General features: G+C 48.7%; 1 protein-coding gene across 1 annotated transcript; it reads left to right on the forward strand.

Moving 5' to 3' along the window:
* Positions 1-18365: 18365 nt before the first annotated feature.
* On the forward strand, positions 18366-23671 carry LOC147092790 (uncharacterized). Its single transcript, XM_085976036.1, has 2 exons — positions 18366-18570; positions 20442-23671. The coding sequence occupies exon 2, from the start codon at positions 20443-20445 to the stop codon at positions 21292-21294; it is 852 nt and encodes a 283-aa protein (XP_085832162.1). The 5' UTR covers positions 18366-18570; position 20442; the 3' UTR covers positions 21295-23671.
* Positions 23672-23678: the final 7 nt, after the last annotated feature.

Below are 23678 nucleotides of genomic sequence, written 5' to 3' on the forward strand. Positions count from 1 at the left end.
GAGACTCAGGGAGATAGAAAGACGGGGGAGTGAGAGAGACTGAGAGAGAAAGAAAGACTGGGGGAGAGAGAGAGACTGTGGGAGAGATCGAGCCTGGGGAGAATGGATTGAGACTGGGGATAGAGAGAGAGATTGGGGGGATAGAGAATGACTGGGAGAGACAGAGAGACTGGGGGGAGAGAGAGACTATGGAGAACGGAGAGAGACTGGGGAGTGAGAGAGAGACTGGGCAGAGAGAGAGAGAGAGAGAAGCTGGGAGGGAGAGAGAGACTGGGGGCAGAGAGAGACTGGTGGAGGGAGAGACTGGGGAGAGAAAGAGAGAGAGTGGGAGACTGCAGAGAGAGAGAAATTGGGGAGATTGAGAGCGAGACTGGGGGCGAGGGAGAGACTGTGGGAGAGAGAGAGAGACTGGGGGTGAGAGAGAGCGAGGGGGTGTTCGTTTCACATTCTCACCACTTTCTATTTCTAAATTGACACTATAGGTAAGAATCCATCATGACTTCTCTGCAAATATATATGTTTTTAAACATGCAGATCGTGCTTCAGCAAAATATCCCAACAAAATCAACAACATTTCCATTTGATGTTTGGTCCCTGAATCAGAACCTTCCCAAACACTCGCTCCCGATCCGACCTGTCAATCACTGGACGGTGCACCGCCCATCGCAAATCCAATTACCCACCTTACAAGACCGCTCCGCACTCGACCGGCTGGTGCAGCTTTCAATCACCCGCGGCATCAAATTCACTGGGTAAACCTGGCAAATTTTCACAGAGCAGTTGTTGGCATTTGGAACTCTGACTGAAATAAGCCAGCTTGCGATATTCCACCGAAATCACCACCGCTGCTGCATTTTAATGGAAATTCTCACCAACCCGCTGCCCGACTGGTTAAATAAAACCATGTATTTATTTCTTTCAACTTTGTTTGGGAATGTGACATTTTATAAACAATCCTTTCTCCTCACTGCAAAAATCAGAATTCCCTTGAATCCCTCCAACGTTTAAATCAGCCGAAAATTGTTGGAGTTTTAAAATTCGCTATTGGCAGCTGGGTTTGCGGTGGAGGACCAGCTTGAGACTCACTGCCAGCATGGGTTGCCCAAGCGGCTCCTCCATGGGCAGCAGTGTTCTTACTGGAAGCTCTCTGGGCAGCAGTGTTCTCACTGGAAGCTCTCCGGGCAGCAGTGTTCTCACTGGAAGCTCTCTGGGCAGCAGTCTGCTCACTGGCTGCTCCCTGGGCAGCAGTGTTCTCACTGGAAGCTCTCCGAGCAGCAGTGTTCTCACTGGAAGCTCTCTGGGCAGCAGTGTGCTCACTGGCTGCTCCCTGGGCAGCAGTGTTCTCACCGGCAGCTCTCTGGGCAGCAGTGCTCTGACTGGAAGCTCCCTGGGCAGCAGTGTTCTCACCAGCAGCACTCAGGGCACCAGTGCTCTCACTGGCTGCTCCCTGGGCAGCAGTGTTCTCACTGGCAGCTCCCTGGGCAGCATTGTTCTGACTGGCAGCTCTCTCGGCAGCAGTGCTCTCACTGGCTACTCCCTGGGCAGCAATGCTCTGACTGGCAGCTCCCTGGGCAGCTGCGTTTTCACTGGCAGCTCCCTGGGCAGCAGTGTTCTCACTGGCAGCTCCCTGGGCAGCAGTGCTCTCACTGGCAGCTCTCAGTCGAAACCTCTGGCTTTTCCCCCGCTTCCTTCACTCTGCATTTCTTACACTTGCACAAAGTGCCATTTGCTAGGACCCCGCACTTAAGAACATAAGCACATAAGAAGTAGAAGCAGGACTAGGGCATTTGGCAATTCAAGCCTGCTCCGCCATGTGCCAACGATGTAGGTAGAACTAAGAATGAGGTTCTGCTGAGGGAGTTTGAGTAACTAGGTTTTTTTTTGTTTCTTTTTATTCGTTTGTGGGATGTGGGCATCGCTGACAAGGGCAGCATTTATTGCCCATCCTAAGGTTCTAATGTAATAAGCAGAACCACAAGGGCAATAATCTCTGGAGTAATAGCTGAGCCACGCACACATTGGCATAGGGTCAAGCAGATCAGAGAGTTAAATGCATGGCTCAAAGTGTGGTGTGGGAACATTTCAATTCATGAGGCACTGGCACCGGAACTGGGGAAAGAGAGAGCTGTTCCGTTGGGATGGTCTCCACTTAAACCATGCTGGGACCAGCGTGCTGGTGAATCGAATAACTAGGTAGGGCTTTAAACTAGAAAAGGGGTGAGGGAGGGTTCAAGTAAGGGGAAATTAAGAAATCTAAAGATAAATGTCAAAGCAGTAGAGCAATGTGGCAATTTGGGTAAAAATAAGCAGAGCGTGACAGGAAGCGACAGAGAGTTTAATGGTAGCAGTGCAGCAGAGAATACGGTCAAAGCAGGGAATAATGGTTAAAAAGTTAAAGGTTCTTTATCTGAATTCATGAAGCTTTCCTAACAAGATAGCCGAACCACTGGCACAAAAAGAGATCAATGGTTTTGAGCTAATAGCCATTATAGAGACATGGTTATAAGGTGGCCAAGGTTGGGATCTAAATGTTCCAGGGTGCTTGACGTTTCGAAAAGACAGGCTGAAAAAAAAGGAGGGGGAGTATCCCTGCTATTAATAAAGAATGACAAAAGGACAGTTATGAGAAAAGATCTCGGCTCAGAAGATCAGGAAGTAGAAGCAGTATGAGTGGAGATAAGGAATAACACGGGGCAGAAAGCACTGGCAGGAGCAGTATATAGGGGCCCTAACAGTAGCTATACCATTGGACTGAATATTAATCAAGAAGCGGGCCAGGAAAGGAAACCTGACCCGGTCTGGGCGTATATATGACTCCAGTCCCTCACCAACGTGTTTAATTCTTCACTGTTCTCTGAAGTGGCCTAGAAAGCATAGAAACATAGAAACATAGAAGATAGGAGCAGGAGTAGGCCATTCGGCCCTTCGATCCTGCTCCGCCATTCAATGAGATCATGGCTGATCATCCAAATTCAGTACCCTGTCCCTGCCTTCTCCCCATATCCCTTGATCCCCTTAGCCTCAAGAAATATATCCAACTCTTTCTTGAATATATTTAATGAACTGGCCTCCACCGCCCTCTGTGGCAGAGAATTACACGGGTTCACCATTCTCTTGGTGAAGAAATTCCTCCTCATTCCAGTCCTAAATGGCTTACCCCTTATCCTTAGACTATGACCCCTGGTTCGGGACTCCCCGGCCATCAGAAACATCCTTTCTGCATCTAGTCTGTCCAGACCTGACAGAATTTTATAGGTTTCGATGAGATCCCCTCTCAATCTTCTAAACTCCAGTGAGTATAAGCCCAATAGACAAAATCTCAGCCTCGGACAAACTCTTGGCCTGAACACTTCCCTCTGCAACTGGACCCTGGACTTCCTAACAAACAGACCCCAGTCTGTCAAATTAGGTAACCACACCTCTCCCCCCTGACCCTGAACACTGGGGCCCCACAAGGATGTGTGCTGAGCCCCCTCCTCTACTCCCTCTTCACCCACGACTGTGTGGCTGTTAATGGTTCCAACACCATCATCAAGTTTGCGGATGACACCACGGTAGTAGGCCAGATCACCAACAACGATGATCAGCCTACAATGAGGAGGTCCAGCATCTCGTGAAGTGGTGCGCCAATAACAACCTGGCCCTGAACACCAAGAAAACAAAAGAAATCATTGTGGACTTCAGGAAGTCCAAAGGCAGAAGGCACACCCCCATCCACATCAATGGGGCTGTGGTGGAAAGGGTGGACAGCTTTAAGTTCCTCGGAGTCCACATCACGGAAGGCCTCTCCTGGTCCCTCAACACCTCCTCTCTGGTGGAGAATGCCCAGCAGCGCCTATATTTCCTAAGGAGGCTGAAGGGATGTAATCTGTCACCCCTGATCCTCTCTAACTTTTACCGCTGCACTATAGAGAGCATCCTGACAAACTGTATCACAGTATGGTATGGCAGCTGTAGCTACTATGACCGGAAAGCCCTGCAGCAGGTAGTCAAAACTGCCCAACGCATTACCGGCACCCGGCTACCGACCATAGAGCACATATACCAGAAACGCCGTCTACGGAGGGCACGGTCCATCATCAAAGACCCTACCCACATCAGCAACAGTCTGTTCGCCCTCCTGCCATCTGGGAGATGCTACAGATGCATTCGCACCCGTAAGACCAGATTTAGGAACAGCTTCTTTCCCAAGGCTGTCATCCTACTGAACTCCACAAATAAACTCTAAAGCCTGCACATCTGCCAATGCATTTATTATGGTTATATTTATGTTAATATACTACAAGCCAAATGTATGTTGAATGTTTAAATGTCTTAAGCCAAATGTACACTCTCGGGAGCCGCAAGCCTACATTTCGTTGTACTGCACTTGTGCACTAACAATGACAATAAAAGTTGATTTGATTTGATTTGATTTGATTCCTGCCATCCCAGGTATCAGCCTGGTGAATCTTCGCTGCACTCCCTCCATGGCAAGAACGTCCGTCCTCAGGTAAGTTGACCAAAACTGCACACAATACTCAAGGTGCGGTCTCACTAAGGCCCTGTACAACTGCAGCAAGACATCCTTGTTCTTGTACTCGAACCCTCTTGCTACGAAGGCCAACATGCCATTTGCCTTCTTAAGCGCCTGCTGCACCTGCATGCTTACCTTCAGCGACTGGTGCGCAATAACACCCAGGTCTCTTTGCACTTCCCCTTCTCCCAATCTATTGCCATTCAAATAATAATCTGCCTTCCTGTTCTGGCCACCAAAGTGGATAACCTCACATTTATCCACATTATAGTGCATTTGCCATGTTTCTGCCCAATCACCCAACCTGTGCAAATCGTACTGGAGTTTCACAACATCCTCCTCACAGCTTACCCTCCCACCCAGCTTTGTGTCGTCTGCAAATTTGGAGATATTACATCCAACTCCCTCTTCCAGATCATTAATATATATTGTGAATAGCTGGGGTCCTAGGACTGATCCTTGCGGTACCCCACTAGTCACTGCCTGCCACTCGGAAAATGACCGGATATTCCAAATCTTTGCTTTCTGTCCGCCAACCAGTTCTCTATCCAAGTCAATACCTTGCCCCCAATCCCATGTGCCTTAATTTTGCATGTTAATCTCTTATATGGGACATTGTCGAAAGCCTTCTGAAAGTCCAAATACACCACATCCACTGGTTCTCCCTTATCTATTTTACCAGTTACATCCTCAAAAAATTCCAGTAGATTAGTCAAGCATGATTTACCTTTTGTAAATCCATGTTGACTTTGTCCGATCCTGTCACTGCTTTCCAAGTGCTCTGCTATTACATCTTTTATAATAGACTCTAGCATTTTCCCCACTTCCGATGTCAGGCTTACTGGTCTATAATTCCCCTCTTTTTCTCTACCACCTTTTTTGAATAGTGGGGTAACATTAGCTACCCTCCAATCCATGGGCACTGCTCCAGAGTCTATCGATTTGTGGAAGATGACCAGCAATGCATCTACTATCTCTAGGGCCACTTCCTTAAGTACCCTGGGATGTAGACCATCAGGCCCTGGGGATTTATCGGCCTTCAGTCCCATCAATTTTCCTAACACCATTTCCCTACAAATACTGATTTCTTTCAGTTCCTCCCTCTCATTAGGCCCTATGTTCCCCGGTATCTCTGGGAGGTTATTTGTGTCCTCCTTTTGAAGACAGAACCAAAGTATGTATTTAGTTGGTCTGCCATTTCCTTGTTTCCCATTATAAATTCCCCTGATTCTGACTGTAAGGGACCTATGCTTGACTTCACCAATCTTTTTCTCTTCACATATCAATAAAAGCTTTTACAGTCAGTTTTTATGTTCCCAGCGAGCTTACTCAATATTCTATTTTCCCTTTCTTAATTAATCCCTTTGTCCCCCTTTGTTGACTCCTAAACTGCTCCCAATCCTCAGGATTATTGCTTTTTCTAGCCAATTGAAGAAGAAAGCCCACTACTACCATCTCTGGGCAACGAGGAATGGGCATTAAACCCTAGGCTTGCCAATGAGGCCCTCACCCAGTGAATTAAAATAAAATAGGTGAGGAAAATCTCAGACTTTCGGAGGCGGAATTCTGAAAGAAGCTGATAGTGCTGATGTTACCCTGCAGTTCTGTCTATCCATAAACTTTGATTGAATTTGCAACATAAGGATTTTGACAGAGAAAATAAGGAAAAACTGTTTCCAGTGGCAGAATGTTGGTAACCAGAGGACACAGATTTAATGTTATTGACAAAGGAACCAGAGGCAACAGGAAGGAATAAAAATTATGCAACGAGGCGTTATGATCTGGAATTTGTTACCGTCTTTTAATACTCCTGTGAAGTGCCATGGGACGTTTAACTACATTAAAGGTGCTATATGAATACAAGTTGTTGTTGGAATGCACTGCCTTAATGGGTAGTGGAAGCAGTTTCAGCAATAACTTTCAAAAGGGAATTGAATAAATACTTAAAGCGGGATATTTTCCAGGGTTATGGGGAAACAGCAAGGTGGAGTGGGAATAATTGGACAGCTCTTTCAAAGAGCTGGCACAGGCGCAATGGGCCGAATGGCCTCCTGCGCTATTTCATTCTATGGTTGTATGAAATGGTGGAGTTACTGCCGGTGTTTTGGTTCAAGCAGGGCTTTCATCAAGCAGCAATAGGTCGCACTGAATAAGGCAAATTTTCCCATTCTATTCCGAGAACGTGCTGGCATACAGTCTAAAGCGTGGGCTCGATAGGGCAAGGAACCAACCACATGTGCTGCAGATCACAGTACGAATCGTACATTGGGGCAGTAATTCCTCCCCAAACGCGTGAGTACGGAAGGGGTACTCATGCGTCTGGCTGGAGGAAATGCCGGTTTTCAGCATGCACAGCGCATGCGCTGAAAACCGGCATTTCCTCTCCTCTAACCCAGGAGTTGAAGAGGCTAGCACGTGCGCTGTAGGGGGCAGCGCGTGCGCCTTGGATTTCCTCTGTTTTGGGGGATTTGCGCATGTGTAAAGGCCTCCGGTCTTTACGCTTGTGAAAAGCACACGTAAGTATTTATTTTTACAGGTAAGTGGTGTTTTATTGCAGTTTAGAATTTTTTTCCGCACAGTTTTATTATTTTAAAGAATCTACCATAAGGTAAGTTTAGTTTTAGACCCTTTTTATTAAAAATTTATTTTTTCCAAAAAAAAAAATTATTGTTTAAATTATTTTTTAAAACTTATTTATACTTAATTTAATGATTGGGATGTTTCTTAAATTTTTATTTAAAGTTTAAATAGTGTTTTGGGCCTCCGTAGTTTTCATGAGTTTGACAGTTCTTACTCTCAAACTCATGAATGAACCTTCCCCTCCCCTGATTGGTTGTACAGTGCTCACCTGATCCCAGCCGGCACATCGCACTAACTACGCCGTTGGATCAGGTAAGCACTGCGCACTGACATCTGAACCAGGCCTGTGACAGGAAATGCAAGCAGGCCCGGGCTTCAGATGTCAGCGCGCAGGGTGAGTGCAGATCGGGGGCTTGCACGCGCGGCAAGCCCCCGACACCAAGTTCTGGGCCATTAAATCGGGAGAACGGAGAGATGTGGCTTACAGCAGGGCTTCTCAAACGTTTTACATCTGAGGATCCCTCCTGCATAATAAAAATTCCACAGACCCCCTGTAACACAAAACAAGTATTTTTTTCATATAATAATTAATTGTACAATTAAAAAAATAGATTTATTATTACTTTTGTTTTGCTTTCTTAACGTGAAACCTAGTGCTGGGCAACAATTCTGTCAAGACATGGAGCTATCTTCGACAAGCACACACACATGTCATAGTCAATCTTCATCCTGATTCAGTAATTTGTTTTGTGCTGCCTGCGGGTCCTGGAGCCAACGCGCCCCCCCCCCCCGCCCTGCTTGCGGCGCCCGGACCCCCCCCACAGCCTTTCCCCATTATGCCCGGGGCTTCCCGCCACCTCTGATACCCGGAGGCCCACTGTATACCTTTCCTTATCGAAACCTAGCCCCGATATTTAAACAGAACGGTTGTCTTGCTCTAGCCGGAAGCACGGGGGTGGAGTGTTGGGAGAGAATGGTAATAAATCATACATCATGCAGTCATAAAGTAACATTTTGTCATTGGATCTAATCGGTGAAAAACGTATTAAAATTATTGTTGGCAGTTTGGTTTCAATGTTGATCCTTGTAAATTAAGTTCTGGCTCATGAGAGAGAGAGGTCAGACGGATTACAGGGCAGGAATGGTGCTGACTGTGATGGCTGCTGATCAGCAGTCGGTGAGATCTGAGCCGATCTGGGGGCTAGATTGATGGTTTTGGGAGAAGCCGCATGCTGGCGGTGGACCCCTTGAAATCTTCTCCCACGGTGGAGAACCCGTGGCTTAGTGCACTTTCTAGGCGTGAGTTTGAATCCAGCCCAGTCAGATGGAGAGTGCGATTAATCAGATAGCTCTTTGAAAGAGCTGGCACAGGGACAATGGGCTGAATGGCCTCCTCCTGTGCTGTAAGCATCTATGCAATAGTAGGAGCTTGAAACAAAGTTAATGCAATAATCTTGAGGGTGGGGGTTAGTCTTCATATAGACTGGACAAATCAATTTAGCAAAGGTAATCAGGCAAGTTGGTTAAGGTAGATTGGAACAAAAGATGAAAAGTTATGGCGCTAGATATGCAGTGTCTAGCATTTTATGAAATATTTCACAATTCTCAACAAAAATACATTATGTTGAGAAACAAAAAATCTACGGGAAAAGTGATCCATCCGTGGCTAACTAAAGAAGTTAAGGATAGAATTAGATTGAAAGAAGAAGCTTATAATATTGCAAAGAATAATAGTAAGCCTGAGAATTGTGAGAATTCAGAAACCAGCAAAGGTTGACAAAAATTTGATAAAATGGGAAAAATAGAATATGAGTGAAAGCTAGCACGAAATATAAACGCAGATTGTAAGAGTTTCTACAAGTATGTAAAAAGGAAATGAGTAGAAAGCTAAACGTTGGTCCCTTAGAGGCTGAGACAGGAGAAATAATTATGTAGAGTAAGGAAATGGCAGAAACGTTAAACAAATATGTTGTACCTGTCTTCACAGTTGATGACATAAAAAGCATACCAAAAATGGTGAGGAACCAAGGGTCTAATGAGAGTGAGGAACTTAACATAATATTATAAGTAGAGAAAAATTACCATAGAAATGAATGGCAATAAAAGCTGGCAAATCCCTTGGAACTGACGGCTTACATTCTAGGGGTTTAAAAGAGGTGGCTGAAGAGATAATGGATGCATTGGTTTTGATCTTCCAAGAATCCCTAGATTATGGAATGGTCCCAGCGGATAGGAAGGTCGCAAATATAACACCGCTATTCAAGAAAGGACGGAGAGGAAAAACAGGGAACTACAGGACAGATAGCCTGACATCAATCATCGCAAAAATGTTGGAATCCAGTGTTAAGGAAGTGGTATCAAGTCCCTTAGAAAATCATAACATGATTAGGCAGCGTCAACATGGTTTTATGAAAGGTAAATCGTGTTTGACACATTTATTAGTTTGTTGAGGCTGTCATGTGCAGTGTACTTAAAGGGGAACGAGTGGATGTAGTGTATTTGGATTTCCAAAAGGCATTCGATATGGTGCCACATAAAAGATTATTACACAAGATAATGCCTCATGGTGTTGGGATAGTATAGTACCTTGGATAGAGATTTGGTTGACGGACAGAAAACAGAGAGTAGAGGTAAAGGGATCTTTTTACAAGTTGGCAGGCTGTAGCTGGAGGGGGGCTGCAAGGATCAGTGTTTGGGCCTCAGCTATTTACAATATATATTAATGACCTTGATGAAGGGACCAAATGTAATATATCCAAATTTGCTGATGATAATTTCTAGGTGGGACAGTAAGCTGTGAGGAGAACACAAAGCGTTTGCAAAGGGATATAGATAGACTGAGTGAGTGGGCAGTAAGGTGGCAGATGGAGTATAATGTAGGGAAATGTGAAGTTATTCACGGTGCTAGGGCGAATAGAACAACAGAATATTTTTTAAATGGTGAGAAACTTTCTAATGTTGGTATTCAGAGAGATTTGGGTGTCCTCGTGCAAGAAACACAGAAAGCTAGCATGCAGGTACAGCAAGTAATAAGGAAGACAAATGTCATGTTCGCCTTTATTGCAAGGTGGTTGGTGTATAAGAGGATGAAAGTCTTGCTACAATTGTACAGGGTCTTGATGATACCACACCTGGAGTACTGTGCACAATTTTGGTCTCCTTATCTAAGGAAGGATATACTTGCCTTGGAGGCAGCGCAACGAAGGTCCACTAGATTCATTCCTGGGATGAGAGGGCTGTCCTAAGATGAGAGATTGTGCAGAATGGGCCTATACTCTCTGGAATTTAGAAGAATGAGAGGTGATCTCGTTGGTACATGCACGATTCTGAAAGGAACGACAGGGCAGATGCTGAGAGGTTGTTTCCCCTGCTGGTGTGCCTAGAACAAGTGGGCATAGTCTCGGGATAAGGGAGGAGGAATTTCTTTACTCAGAGGGCTGTGAATCTTTGGAATTCTCTGCGCCAGAGGGCTGTGAATGCTGAGTCTTTGAGTGTATCCAAGGCTGAGATAGATAGGTTTGTGTACTCTAGGGCAATGAAGGGATATGGCGATAGGGTGGGATAGTGGAGCTGAAGTCGATGATCAGCCATGTTCTTTTGGAATAGCGGAGCAGGGTCGCGGGTCTGTATGGCCTACTCCTGCTCTTATTTCTTAACTTCTTATATTCTTAATAAGATCATGGTTGGTCTCCTGTCTCATCTCCACTTTCCTGTACTATCACCATATCGCTTGATTCCCTTAATTTTCAAAAATCTATCGATCTCTGTCTTGAATATTCTCAACGACTGAACCTCCACAGCCCTCTTGGGTAGAGAATTCCAAAGTTTGACATCCCTCTGAGTGAAGAAATGTCTCCTCGTCTCAGCCTTAAATGGCTGACCCCTTATTCTGAGCCTTTCTCCCCAGGTTATAGACCCCCCAGCCAGGGGGATCATCCACCTTTCAAACCCTGTAAGATTTCTGAATATTTCGATCACCTCTCATTTTTCTAAACTCTCGAGAATATAGACATAGTCTACTCAATCTCTCGTTATAGGACAATTATCCCATCACAGGAACCAGTCTGGTGAACCTTCGCTGCACTCCCTCTAAGGAAAGTACATCCTTCCTTAGTTAAGGAGACCAAAACAATACACAATACTCCAGGTTTTTGTCTCACCAGGGCCTATATAATTTCAGTAAGACGTCTTTACTCCTTTACCCAAATCCACTTGTAATAAAGGTCAGCATAGCATTTGCTTTCCTAATTACTTGATGCACATGTATGTTAACATTCAATGATTCGTGTACAAGGACACCCAGGTCCCTCTGAACACAAATACTTCCCAATCTCTCAGCATTGAAAAAATATTCTGCTTTTCTCTTTTTCCTACCAAAATGGATAACGTCGCATTTCTCCACATTATATTCCATTTGCCATGTACTTTCCCACTCACTTATCCTGTCTGTATCCGCTTGAATCATCCTTGCATCGTCCTAACAACTTACATTCCCACCTAGTTTTGTATCATCAGCAAACTTGGATATATTACATTTGGACCCCTCATCCAAATCGTTGATGTAGATAGGGAATAGCTTAGGCCCAAGCACTGATTCTTGCGGTATCCCACTAGTTACAGCTGCCAACCCTAAAATGACCCATTTATTCCAACTCTCTTTTTTCTGTCCGTTAACCAATCCTCCATCCATGCTACTGTGTTACCACCAATCCCATGAGCCCTAACTTTGTTTAAAAACCTCTTGTTCGTCATCTCATCGAATGCCTTCTGAATATCCAAATACACCACATCCACTGGTTCCCCCTTATCTATTCTGCTAGTTACAACCTCAAAAAAAAAGGTTTGTCAAACACGATTCCGTTTCATACATCCGTTTTGTTTCTGCCCAATCATAGTTTCTCTACCCTGTTAGCACGTCCTTAATAATAGATTTTACCATTCCCCCTACGACTGATGTCAGGCTAACTGATCTTTAGTTCCCCGCTTTCTCGCTCCCTCTCTTAAAAAGTGGGGTTATATTTCCGCTCTCTTTCAGGGGTCAATGGACAGTGCTCAGGAGAAGGAACCGTGGCTAAAACCCAGGCATAACTGGAAAGTGATCAAGAGCAAGAACCTTGGCTGATTTCCACTCTCTATAAACTAGGGCCCAGTGCACAGAGATCAGTTTCAGGAACCCTGGCTGATTTCCCCACTCTATAAACCAGGTGTCACTGTACAGTGTAAAGAGAAAGAACGCTGGCTGATATCCACGCACTATAAATCAGGGCATCACTGGACAGTGATCAGAAGCAGGATGGATGCGCTGCTTCATCTCTATCTAAACCAGGGGTCACTGGACAGTGATCAGATGGTGTTTTATAACAATCCAGTAGTTTCATGGTTAGCATTACTGATACAAGATTTTTGCGCGAGATTTATTTAATTAACTGCACGGCTCTGGGAGGTGTTGTGACGAGGACGAGCTACATCTCCCAGCATGGCAAGCGAGTTGGACTCCTCCATATGGTCCAGGAAGCCGGCTCCAGCAGCACTATTTAAAGGGATCCTGACCAATAACTCGCCCCTGACAGGGTTTTGCAATTTGAGTGGCTGTGTGCTACTTCCTGCAACTGCAAGAATTTTCTTTTGTTATGACAAGTCTATATTAGTATCAGTGAGTATTGTGGTAGGCATAAAACTTCCTTATCATTTTTGAGGGGCTTCAAACTACAACACTTGCTATAAGTCATGGGGACTGTACTGGCAGTTGACCACGCCCTTCAGCTTCTAAAGCAAAGGGAGCACAGGCAGCCAGAAATACGGGACCATATGCACAGTGGGAGAAGGAGGAGGGCCATCAGGGATCTCAACACGAGGTGCTATCCTCCCAGGATCTTCCGACATTACTTCTCCTGACTTCAATTAAGTGACATGCAGTATATTCGGAGGCTTCTTTTCACCAAGACTGGAGAGGAGCGGCGGAACTGCGAGAGGCATAGAGTCAGCTAGAGGAGGATAAAAGAGTGCGCAGAGGAGGCCTGGGAACGGAGCTGAGTGGCGGACCTGCGAGAGGCACAGAGAGAGGACAGAGAGAAGTAAAAAGTTATCGAAGTGTGACGTCACCAGAAAACAGGTAAGTGATTGGTTGGTGAGTATTTCCCTCTTTCTCGCTTTTTTCCAAACTTGAATTTTGTGATTTATATTTTCTAGGGTCTCTGTTGTGTAGCGGAGACTGCTGGTAAACAAGGGCCCCTGAGTATATCATTTAATTGTAGTGTAATTGGTGGGATTTATTTGATTTAATTTAATTTGAATTAATTAAAGGGTAAGTCATGGCAATACAGCTCGGCTCTGTGGTATGCTCCTCCTGCACTATGTAGGAAATCAGTGACACTTCCTGTGTCCCTGACGACCATGTGTGTGGGAAGTGTATCCAGCTGCAGCTACTGGCAGACCACATTGCAGCGCTGGAGCTGCGAGTGGATACATACTGGAGCATTCGCGATGCTGAGGACATAATGGATAGAACATTTAATGAGTTGGTCACAAAGCAGGTAAAGGCTGCACAGGCAGGAAGGGCATGGGTGACCGCCAGGCAGAGTAGTAGGTGCAGGCAGGTAGTGAGATGTCCCCTGTGGCCATCTCCCTCTCAAACAGACACGCCGCTATGGATATTGTTGAGGGAGATGGCTTATCGGGGGAAGACAGCAGCAGCAAACTTCCTAGCACCATGGGTGCCTCTGCTGCACAGGATGGGAGGAAATAGAGTGGGAGAAATATAGTAATAAGGGACTCTATTGTAAGGGGAATAGATAGGCGTTTCTGTGGCCGCAAATGAGACTCCAGGATGGTATGTTGCCTCCCTGGTGCAAGGGACAAGGATGTCTCAGAGCGGCTGCAGAGCATTTCGGAAGGGGCGGATGAACAGCCAGTTGTCGTGGTGCATATAGGTACCAACGATATAGGTAAAAACCAGGATGAGGGCCTAAAAGCTGAATATAGGGAGTTAGGAGGTAAATTAAAAAATAGGAACTCAAAGGTAGTAATCTCAGGATTGCTACAAGTGCCACATGCTAGTCAGAGTAGAAATAGAAGGATATTTCAAATGAATACGTGGCTAGAGGAATGGTGCAAGGGGGAGGGATTCAAGTTCCTGGGATATTGGAAATGGTTCTGGGTGAGGTGGGACCAGTACAAACGGGATGGTTTGCACCTGGGCAGGACTGGGACCGATGTGCAAGGGTGAGTATTTGCAAGTGCTCTGGGGGAGGGTTTAAACTGAAATGGCAGGGGGTTGGGAAGCTATGCAGGGAGACAGAGGAAAGGGAAACAAGGATAGAAGCAAAAGACAGGAAGGAGAAAAGCAAAAGTGGCAGTCAGAGAAATCAAGGGTTTAAATCCAACATGGCCACAGTACATAATAATTCTAAAAGGTCTAAGAGTTAAAAAAAGAACCTGAAGGCTTTGTGCCTTAATGTGAGGAGCATTCGTAATAAGGTGGATGAATTAGCTGTGCAAATAGATGTAAACGGAAATGATATGTTTGTGATTATGGAAATATGGCTCCAGGGTGACCAAGGCTGGGAACTCAACATGCAGGGGTATTCAATATTCAGGAAATACAGGCAAAATGTAAAAGGCAGTGGGGTAGAATTGCTGGTTAAAGAGGAGATTAACACAATTGTAACGAAGGATATTAGCTCTGATGACGTGTAATCTGTATGGGTAGAGCTGAGAAATACCATGGGGCAGAAAACATTAGTGGGAGTTGTATACAGACCACGAAACAGTAATGCGGAGGTTCGTGAAGGCATTAAACGGTAAAGTAGAGATGCGTGCAATAAGGGCACAGCCTCTATCATGGGTGACTTTAATCCACATATAGGTTGGGCTAACCAAATTAGTAACATTACTGTGGAGGAGGAATTCCTGGAGTGTATACGGGATGGTTTCCTGGACCAATATGTCGAGGAACCAAATAAAGATCAGGCCATCTTAGACTGGGTATTAGGTAATGAGAAAGGAATAATTAGCAATCTTTTTGTGCGAGGCCCCTTGGGGCGGAGCAATCATAATATGATAGAATTCTTCATTAAGATGGAGAGTGAAGTCGTTGACTCAGAGACTTGGGTCCTGAATTTAAATAAAGGAAACTACAATGGTATGAGGCACGAGTTGGGTAGGATTGATTGTGGAATGCCCCACCCCCTTCCCCCCCAACCCCACCCCCCTTCCCCCCCAACCCCACCCCCCTTCCCCCAACCCCCTTCCCCCACCCCCCTTCCCCCACCCCCCTTCACCTACCCCCTTCTCCTAACCCCCTTCCCCTTTCTCCCCTTCCATCTCTCTCTCATTCCCTCTCTCTCTCTCTCTCATTCCCTTTCTCTCTCCCTCTCCTTCCCTTTCTCTCTCTCTCCTTCGCTCTCTGTCTCTCTCTCATTCCCTCTCTCTCTCTCTCCTTCCCTCTCTCTCTCTCTCTCTCTCTTCCCCCATCTCTCTCTTCTCCCTCCAGTCGCTCATTCTCTTCCCCCCAGTCGCTCCCTCTCTTCCCCCCAGTCGCTCTCTCTCTCTCTTCCAACAACAACTGCCTGTCTGTCTGTATGTCCTCTATACACTCAAAAGTTATAGAGCGTACCTACACATGTGTTATATCAAAAGAAAGCTGATGATTCTGGAATGGTCAGAAGCGTATTTACTATTTGGTCAGACAAAAATTGTTCAGACGGTATCCAAAAAACTTTCAAAATTCCGCTCATTATCCGCTCATTAGCATTGAATGACATGAAGGTTGAGCAATCGTACAGTCGAGCGATGTGACGGTTGACCAATCGCTGCGTAACGGGGGTGGTTTCATTGTGTGTGCGGGCGGGCCATCCTAGAGTTGAGTGACGTGATGATTGACCAATCCTACAGTTCAGTGACCTGATGGTTGACCAATCGGTGCGTGTGTGGGCGGGCCTAATCCTTCTGAGCTGAGGTGAGTGGCTGCCATCTTGATTCCTAACTCTTCATTTCTTTTTCCCGCTTTCTGCGTGTTTATTTTCAAATCTACATTTCCAGCAAAAAAAAAGTTGCTTTTAAAACACATTTAAATTGTTTAAAAAAAAACGTCTTTAATTTGTAAATATTTTCTCTAACCTCATAAATTTTCCTACCTTTCACCGTTTTTGGAGGCCTCGAAGCCTCGGCCTCTGTTCCCCAGCCACGACCGAGCTAGGCACCTCCCGTCCCGCTCAACAAGCGGCCCACGATCGCCGCCATCTTTCTAAAGGCTGGCCGGGCTGGTCTGAGCCGAGCGTAGCCACCGCCGCCATCTTTCTAAAGGCTGGTGGGGCAGCACAGAGATCCGCGGATGCATCGCTGGCGCTGGGCTCGGGTGCTTTTTGGGCCGGGCGGGCCTGAGCCGAGTGTAGCCACTGCCGTCATCTTTCTAAAGGCTGGTGGGGCGGCACGGAGCTCCGTGGAGCCATCGCCGGTGCTGGGCTCGGGTGCTTTGTGGCCTGCGGCCGAGCGGCGGCTGCAGAGCTCGGGCTGACCGGGGTGCTGCGCTCGGCTGGGCCATGTCAGTGTGGGTGCCCGAGGCCCTGAGGCCTAGCCTTCTCCAACCACCGCCGGCAGCGCAACTCTCAAAACTGCCACAGGGGAGAGGGTCTGCTGGCTCCCCCTCCCTTTCTCCCCCCCTTGACCTCTCCCCGTCCTTCACCCCCTTCCCACCTCCCCCCTCCTTCCCCCACCCTTTCCCCCAGCCCCCTTTCCCACCGCCCCTTTCCTCCCACTCCCACACACCCCCTTCCCTCCCATTCTTCACTCCCCCTCCCCTCCCCCTCCCCCTCCCCCTTCTTCCCCCTCTCCCCCTTTCCCCACACCCTTCCCCCCCTTCCCCCACCCCTACCCCCCTTTCCCCCACCCCTTTCCCCACCCCTTGCCCCCCACCCCTTTCCCCTTTCTCTCCTTCCCTCTCTATCTCCTTCCCTCTGTCTCTGTCTCTCTCTCCCTCTCTCTCTCTGTCTCTCTCTCCCTCTCTCTCTCTCCCTCTCCCTCTCTCCCTCTCTCTCTGTCTCTCTCTCTTCCCCCAGTCTCTCTCTCTCTCTCTTCCCCCTAGTTGCTCTCTCTCTCTTCCCCCCAGTCGCTCTCTCTCTTCCCCCCAGTCGCTCTCTCTCTTCCCCCCAGTTGCTCTCTCTTCCCCACAGTCGCTCTCTCTCTTCCCCCAGTCGCTCTCTCTCTTCCCCCCAGTCGCTCACTCTCTTCCCCCCAGTCGCTCTCTCTCTTCCCCACCATTCGCTCTCTCTCTTCCCCCCAGTCGCTCTCTCTCTTCCCCCAGTCGCTCTCTCTCTTCCCCTAGTCGCTCTCTCTCTTCCCCCCAGTCGCTCTCTTCTTCCCCCCAGTCGCTCTCTCTTCCCCCAGTCGCTTTCTCTCTTCCCCCAGTCACTCTCTCTCTTCCCCCGTCGCTCTCTCTCTTCCCCCCAGTCGCTCACTCCTCTTCCCTCTCTGTCTCTCTCTCCTTCCCTCTCTCTGTCTCCTTCCCTCGCTCTCTCCTTCCCTCTCTCCTTCCCTCTCTCGCTCTCTCTCTCTCCTTTCCTCTCTCTCTCTCTCTCCTTCCTTCTCTCTCTCTCTCTCTCTTTCCCCCTCTCTCTCTCTCTCCTTCCCACACAGACAGAAAGACAGACAAACTCATTTATATGCCCTCAACAAACCCTCGGCACTGCCGGGCACTCCAGCTAGTCTATATATATAAAAGGATCCGTCCGTCTGTCTGTCTGTCTGGCTGTGTGTCTGTCTGTCTGCATGTATGTCCGGGCATCACTCAAAAGCTTTCGAGCGTACCTATACATATGGTATACCAAAAGAAAACTTATGATTAGGGGAGTGTCATAGGCATATGTACTTTTTGGTCAGGCAAAGATTGTTCGGACAGTATACAAAAAACTTTCAAAAACGGACAAAATCCGCTGATTAGCGGTTGACCAATCCTACTGCTCATTAGCGTTGAGTGATGTGATTGTTGACCAATCCTACGGGGGAAGCACGCTACGTCACGGGGGGCGTTTCATGGCATTTGTGGGCGGGGCCTAATCCTTCAAACTGCCGTTAGTGCGGGTGCGGGAGCTGAGCTGAAGTGAGTGGCGGCCATTAAAAAACGGCCGGGCCTGAAGGAAAAAAAATGTTAATGGAGGTGAGGAAATTGTTGATTCATTAGTATTGATTCAGGAATTTCTCTGTCTCTCTCTCCTTCCCCCCCTCCCTCTCTCTCTCTCTCTCTTTCCCCCCCTCTCTCGCTCTCTCTCTCGAAGCGGGAGTACACCCTCGCGGCCATCAGGAGTCATCCCGAACGAGAGACTCGGCGCCATTCCCTCCTTCCTCCCCGCCCAGCGAGCAGGTGAGTGGCAGCGCACGCACGGGGGCTCCGGGTCGTGGGTGGGGCCTATTCGGATCAGGGGTCAGCCCGACCGACAGACTCGGCGCCATTCCCTCCTTCCTCCCCGCCCAGTGAGCAGGTGAGCAGCGGTGCACGGGAGCCCTGGGTCGTGGGCGGGGCCTAGTGGATCAGGGATCAGCCCGACTGAGAGCCTTGGCGCCTTTCCCTCCGTCCTCCCCGCCCAGCAAGCATGTGAGCGGTGGTGGACGGGGGCTACGAGTCGTAGGCAGGGCCTAGCAGATCAGCGGTCAGCCCGACCGAGAGACTCGGCGCCATTCCCTCCTTCCTCCCCACCCAGCGAGCAGGTGAACGGCGGCACAAGCACGGGGGCTCCGGGTCGTGGGTGGGGCCTAGCTGATCAGGGGTCAGCCCAACCGAGAGACTCGGCACCATTCCCTCCTTCCTCCCTGCCCAGCGAGCAGGTGAGCGGCGGCACACGGGGGCTCTGGGTCGTGGGTGGGGCCTAGCGGATCAGGGGTCAGGCCAACTGAGAGACTCGGCACCATTCCCTCCTTCCTCCCCGCCCAGCGAGCAGGTGAGCGGTGGAGCACGGGGGCTCCGGGTTGTGGGCGGGGCCTAGCGAATCAGGGGACAGCCCGACCAAGAGACTCGGCGCCATTCCCTCCTTCCTCCCCGCCCAGCGAGCTGGTGAGCGGCGGCGCATGGGGGCTCCGGGCCGTAGCCGCCACCTAGCGGTTCAGGGGTCAGCCCGACCGAGAGATTGGGCACCATTCCCTCCTTCCTCCCCGCCCAGCGAGCAGGTGAGCGGCGGCGCACGGGGGCTCTGGGTCATGGGCGGGGCCTAGTGGATCAGGGGTCAGCCCGACCGAGAGACTCGGCACCATTCCCTCCTTCCTCCCCGCCGAGCGAGCAGGTGAGTGGCGGCGCACCAGGGCTCCGGGTCATGGGCGTGTCCTAGCGGCGCAGGCACGGCGGCTCCGGGTCGTGGGTGCGGCCTATTCCTGCAGCCTGCCGTGCGTGCAGGACTGATACACCCTCGCGGCTCTCAGGGGTCAGCCCGACCGAGAGACTAGGTGCCATTCCCTCCTTCCTCCCCGCCCAGCGAGCAGGTGAACAGCGGTGCATGGGGGCTCTGGGTCACCAAGGCCGGGCTCTGAGTCCTACCCCTTCGCCGCGGTATCAACCGCGTGGCCCGAGAGCCCGGGGAAGAGGGAAGGTGTCTCTATTACAGTCCCGGGGGGCTCGGAGTGTGTGAGAGAGACTCGGTGCCATTCCCTCCTTCCTCCCCGCCCCTGGCCAATCACCCCCCACACACCTGGGGGGGTGGGGCTGGGCTCAGCTCACACTCAGTGTGAAAGAGGAGGAGGAGGCCGGGGCCTACCACCTCAACATCAATCCCCGAGCTCACAGCTTTAGCAAAGCACAGAGAGAGACAGAGACTCACCTCAGATGGTGTCCGGCAGGGCTGCGGAGAGTCTGTTTCTCCTCACACAACACACACACAGCAGAATGTGATCAGACCCTCCGGCTTCACCTACATCTCCTCTCTCTAGATCCTTTTTAAAAAATGTTAAACCCACACTCTTGCCTTCTTCCTTCCTTCCTTCCTTCCTTCGGCCGCTGTGATTCAAACTTCACGCCGACCTCACCAAATGGCGGGCGCCCTTCTTCACCCACCGGGCTCTGAGTCCAGTCCCTTCCCTGGGGTGCCTTCCTCTCTTCTCTATCTCCTTCCCTCACTCTTTCCTTCCCTCTCTCTCTCTCTCTCTCTCCTTCCCCCTCTCTCTCCTTCTCTCTCTCTCTCTCTCTCTCTCTCCTTCCCCCTCTCTCTCCTTCCCCCTCTCTCTCTCTCCTTCACCCTCTCTCTCTATCCTTCCCCATCTCTCCTTCCCCCTCTCTGTCTCACCTTCCCCCTCTCTCTCTCTCCTTCCCACACAGACAGACAGACTCATTTTAACATATAATTTCTTTTTTCTTTTTCCGTAACAGCATGCCCTCAAGAAAACGTTCCAGCCGTCGACGCAGCACTTCTGATGCATACCGAAAAAAGGCTCGGAGAGCCTCAGAGACTCCTGACCAGACTCAGGCACGTCAAGCTGCTGACCAGGCGAGACATACCCAAGCCAGAGCCTCAGAGACTACTGACCAGACTCAGGCATGCCAAGCTGCTGACCAGGTGAGACATGCCCAAGCCAGAGCCTCAGGGACTCCTGACCAGACTCACGGACATCAAGCTGTTGACCAGGCGAGACATACCCAAGCCAGAGCCTCAGACACACCTGACAATGCTCAGGCACGTCAGGCTGTTGACCAGGCGAGACATACCCAAGCCAGAGCCTCAGATGCTCCTGAACAAACTCAGGCACGTCAAGCTGCTGACCAGGAGAGACATACCCAAGCCAAAGCCTCAGAGACTCCTGACCAGACTCAGTCACGTCACGCTGTTGACCAGGCGAGACATACCCAAGCCAGCGCCTCAGAGACTCCTGACCAGACTCAGTCACATCACACTGTTGACCAGGCGAGACATACCCAAGCCAGAGCCTCAGAGACTCCTGACCAGACTCAGTCACGTCACGCCATGACCAGGCGAGACATACCCAAGCCAGAACCTCAGAGACTCCTGACCAGACTCAGGCACGTCAAGCTGTTGACCAGGCGAGACATACCCACGACAGAGCCTCAGAGACTCCTGACCAGACTCAGGCACGTCGCCAGGCCGCCAATAGACGCAGGGCCATTGCCAGAGCTGACATTTGGAATCATTGGCTCGGAGCAGCCTTCTCCTATAGACCCACCATCAATTATGAAGCCGACCCCACAATCATCATTGGCAAGATGACCATCATTTGCCCTCACTGTGGCGCTCTGAAGTGGGAAGGGGAAATTGATGGGATTTGCTGCAATGGAGGAAAGGTTAAACTTTCAAAACTAACAGCTCCACCTGAACCCCTACACTCACTTCTGTTCGGCCGAATTCCAGCTTCAACACATTTCCTCACTCACATCAGAAAGTACAACAACTGCTTTGCAATGACCTCTTTTGGTGCAAACAGAGTGCGTGAATCAGGATTTTGCCCAACTTTTAAAGTTCATGGACAGGTGTACCATACAGCTGGCTCCCTACTTCCTCTACCAAACGAAAGACTTCAGTTTCTCCAAATCTACTTCTTGGGTGATGACGAAGAGCAAGCCAATCGCCGCAGGGAAGCTGCTGTTCACCCTGCACATCAACACCAAATCAAGCTTCAAACTTTGCTTGGGTTACAGGAGATGCTTCATCAGCAAAACCCATATGTAAAGAGTTTCAAAACAGCCATCGAAAAAACATAAAATGAAGACCTCAAAGTTGTCATCAAAGCTTACAAGACTCCTGCAGGTGAACATGAGTGACGCTTCAATGCTCCAACCACCAATGAAGTAGCCATTGTCAGTGTGGGCCAAGAATTTGAACAACGGGACATTGTCTTGCATATGAGAGGTGGTCCACTCAAAAGAATTTCTGAGCTTCACAGGTCATATGATCCTATGCAATATCCGCTTTTGTTTTGCCATGGGGAAGATGGATACGATGCCTATAACAAGATCCCTCATGTTGAGCCCAAAACTAGTGCGCCACCTACAGCCCAAAGGCAAAAGATGGATTCTGCCATGGAATTCTATTTATACAGGCTGATGGAACGAGAAACTGCATCAAACCACCTGCTTCAGTGTGGAGGACTTCTCCACCAGTTCCTCACTGACATGTATGCAAAAATGGAAGGAGAGCGGCTTAATTGGTTCCGGAATAACCAAAATTATTTGAGAGTCACAGACTATATACACTTACGAGATGCTGTGGCCAATGTTGGCAACACTGAGGACATTGATCAATTGGTTATCCTACCATCCACCTTTATTGGAGGTCCTAGGTACATGCATGAGCACACGCAAGATGCCATGACCTATGTCAGAAACTATGGCAGACCTGACCTCTTCATCACCATGACTTGCAATCCCCAATGGCAGGAGTTCCCACCCAAAGCTGGTACTGAAAGGCATGACCTCATAGCACGGGTCTTCAACTTCAAAGTTACAAAACTGATCAAACTCCTGACTGTGGGTAAACTTTTTAGTGCACACCATTGCTACATGTACAGCATTGAGTGGCAGAAGAGAGGACTTCCTCATGTTCATCTTTTACTCTGGCTTCAGGCAAAGATTCACCCCAATCAAGTTGATTCCTTCATCTCTGCAGAGCTACCCGTTAAGGACAAGGATCCAATCCTCTTTCATGTTGCTGTAAAAATATGATTCATGGTCCTTGTGGGCGACACAACCCTTCTTCTCCGTGCATGAAAAACAATGCATGTACAAAAGGGTACCCAAAGCCACTCCGTGAAGAAACTCAGCATGGGGATGATGGCTATCCTTTGTACAGGAGAAGGGGCAAAGAGAGTGGAGGTTTCAGCACTGAGATAAGAATGCGAACTCAAAAATCTAGAGACTCAGGTCAACCTGGTCTGTCAAATCAGACAACACAGCAAAGACAGACATTGGAAGTTGACAACCGTTGGATTGTTCCTTACTGTCCACTCCTATCCAGGCTCTTCAAATGTCACATCAATGTGGAGTACTGCCACTCAGTTAAGTCTATCAAATATGTGCGCAAGTACATCCATAAGGGCAGTGACCAAGCTGTCTTTGATCTTCAACCGGCTGGACAGCAGAATCAAAATGATGAGCTCACCACACATCTGATGGGCCGTTACATCTGCAGCAATGAGGCAGCCTGGCGATCTTTTGGATTTGACATCCACAAGCGTTACTCCACTGTCACTAAATTGGGTGTTCACTTGCAAAATGGACAAAGGATTTTATTCCGACCAGAAAATGCCAGCCAACGTCCCGAGGAACCCCCAAAGACAAAACTTACAGCATTCTTTGAGTTGTGCCAAACGAATGACTTTGCCAAGACACCTTTGTATCATCAGGTGCCCAAGTACTACACCTGGCAGCCAAACAAGACATGGCGGGCTCGGTGCCCTGGAGCAGGTCTGAAGGAAGATCCTGGTCATACAGGGGTGTACTCATCAGATGCACTTGGCAGATTCTACACGGTCCATCCAAACAACACCGAATGCTTTCACCTTCGTCTACTCCTCCATGACGTTGCTGGCCCAATATAATTTAATAACCTCAAGACACTCACTGGCCATCTCTGTGACTCCTTTCAAGAAGCTTGCC

Source organism: Somniosus microcephalus, unplaced genomic scaffold (genome assembly GCF_052327205.1).
Source record: "Somniosus microcephalus isolate GS21.2 unplaced genomic scaffold, FLI_Smic_1.0 unresolved_chr2, whole genome shotgun sequence".
NCBI classification, from domain to species: domain Eukaryota; kingdom Metazoa; phylum Chordata; class Chondrichthyes; order Squaliformes; family Somniosidae; genus Somniosus; species Somniosus microcephalus.

Excerpts from the sequence above, each read along its gene's own strand:
- LOC147092790 (XM_085976036.1), top strand. The coding sequence starts at position 20,443 with ATGCCCTCAAGAAAACGTTCCAGCCGTCGACGCAGCACTTCTGATGCA.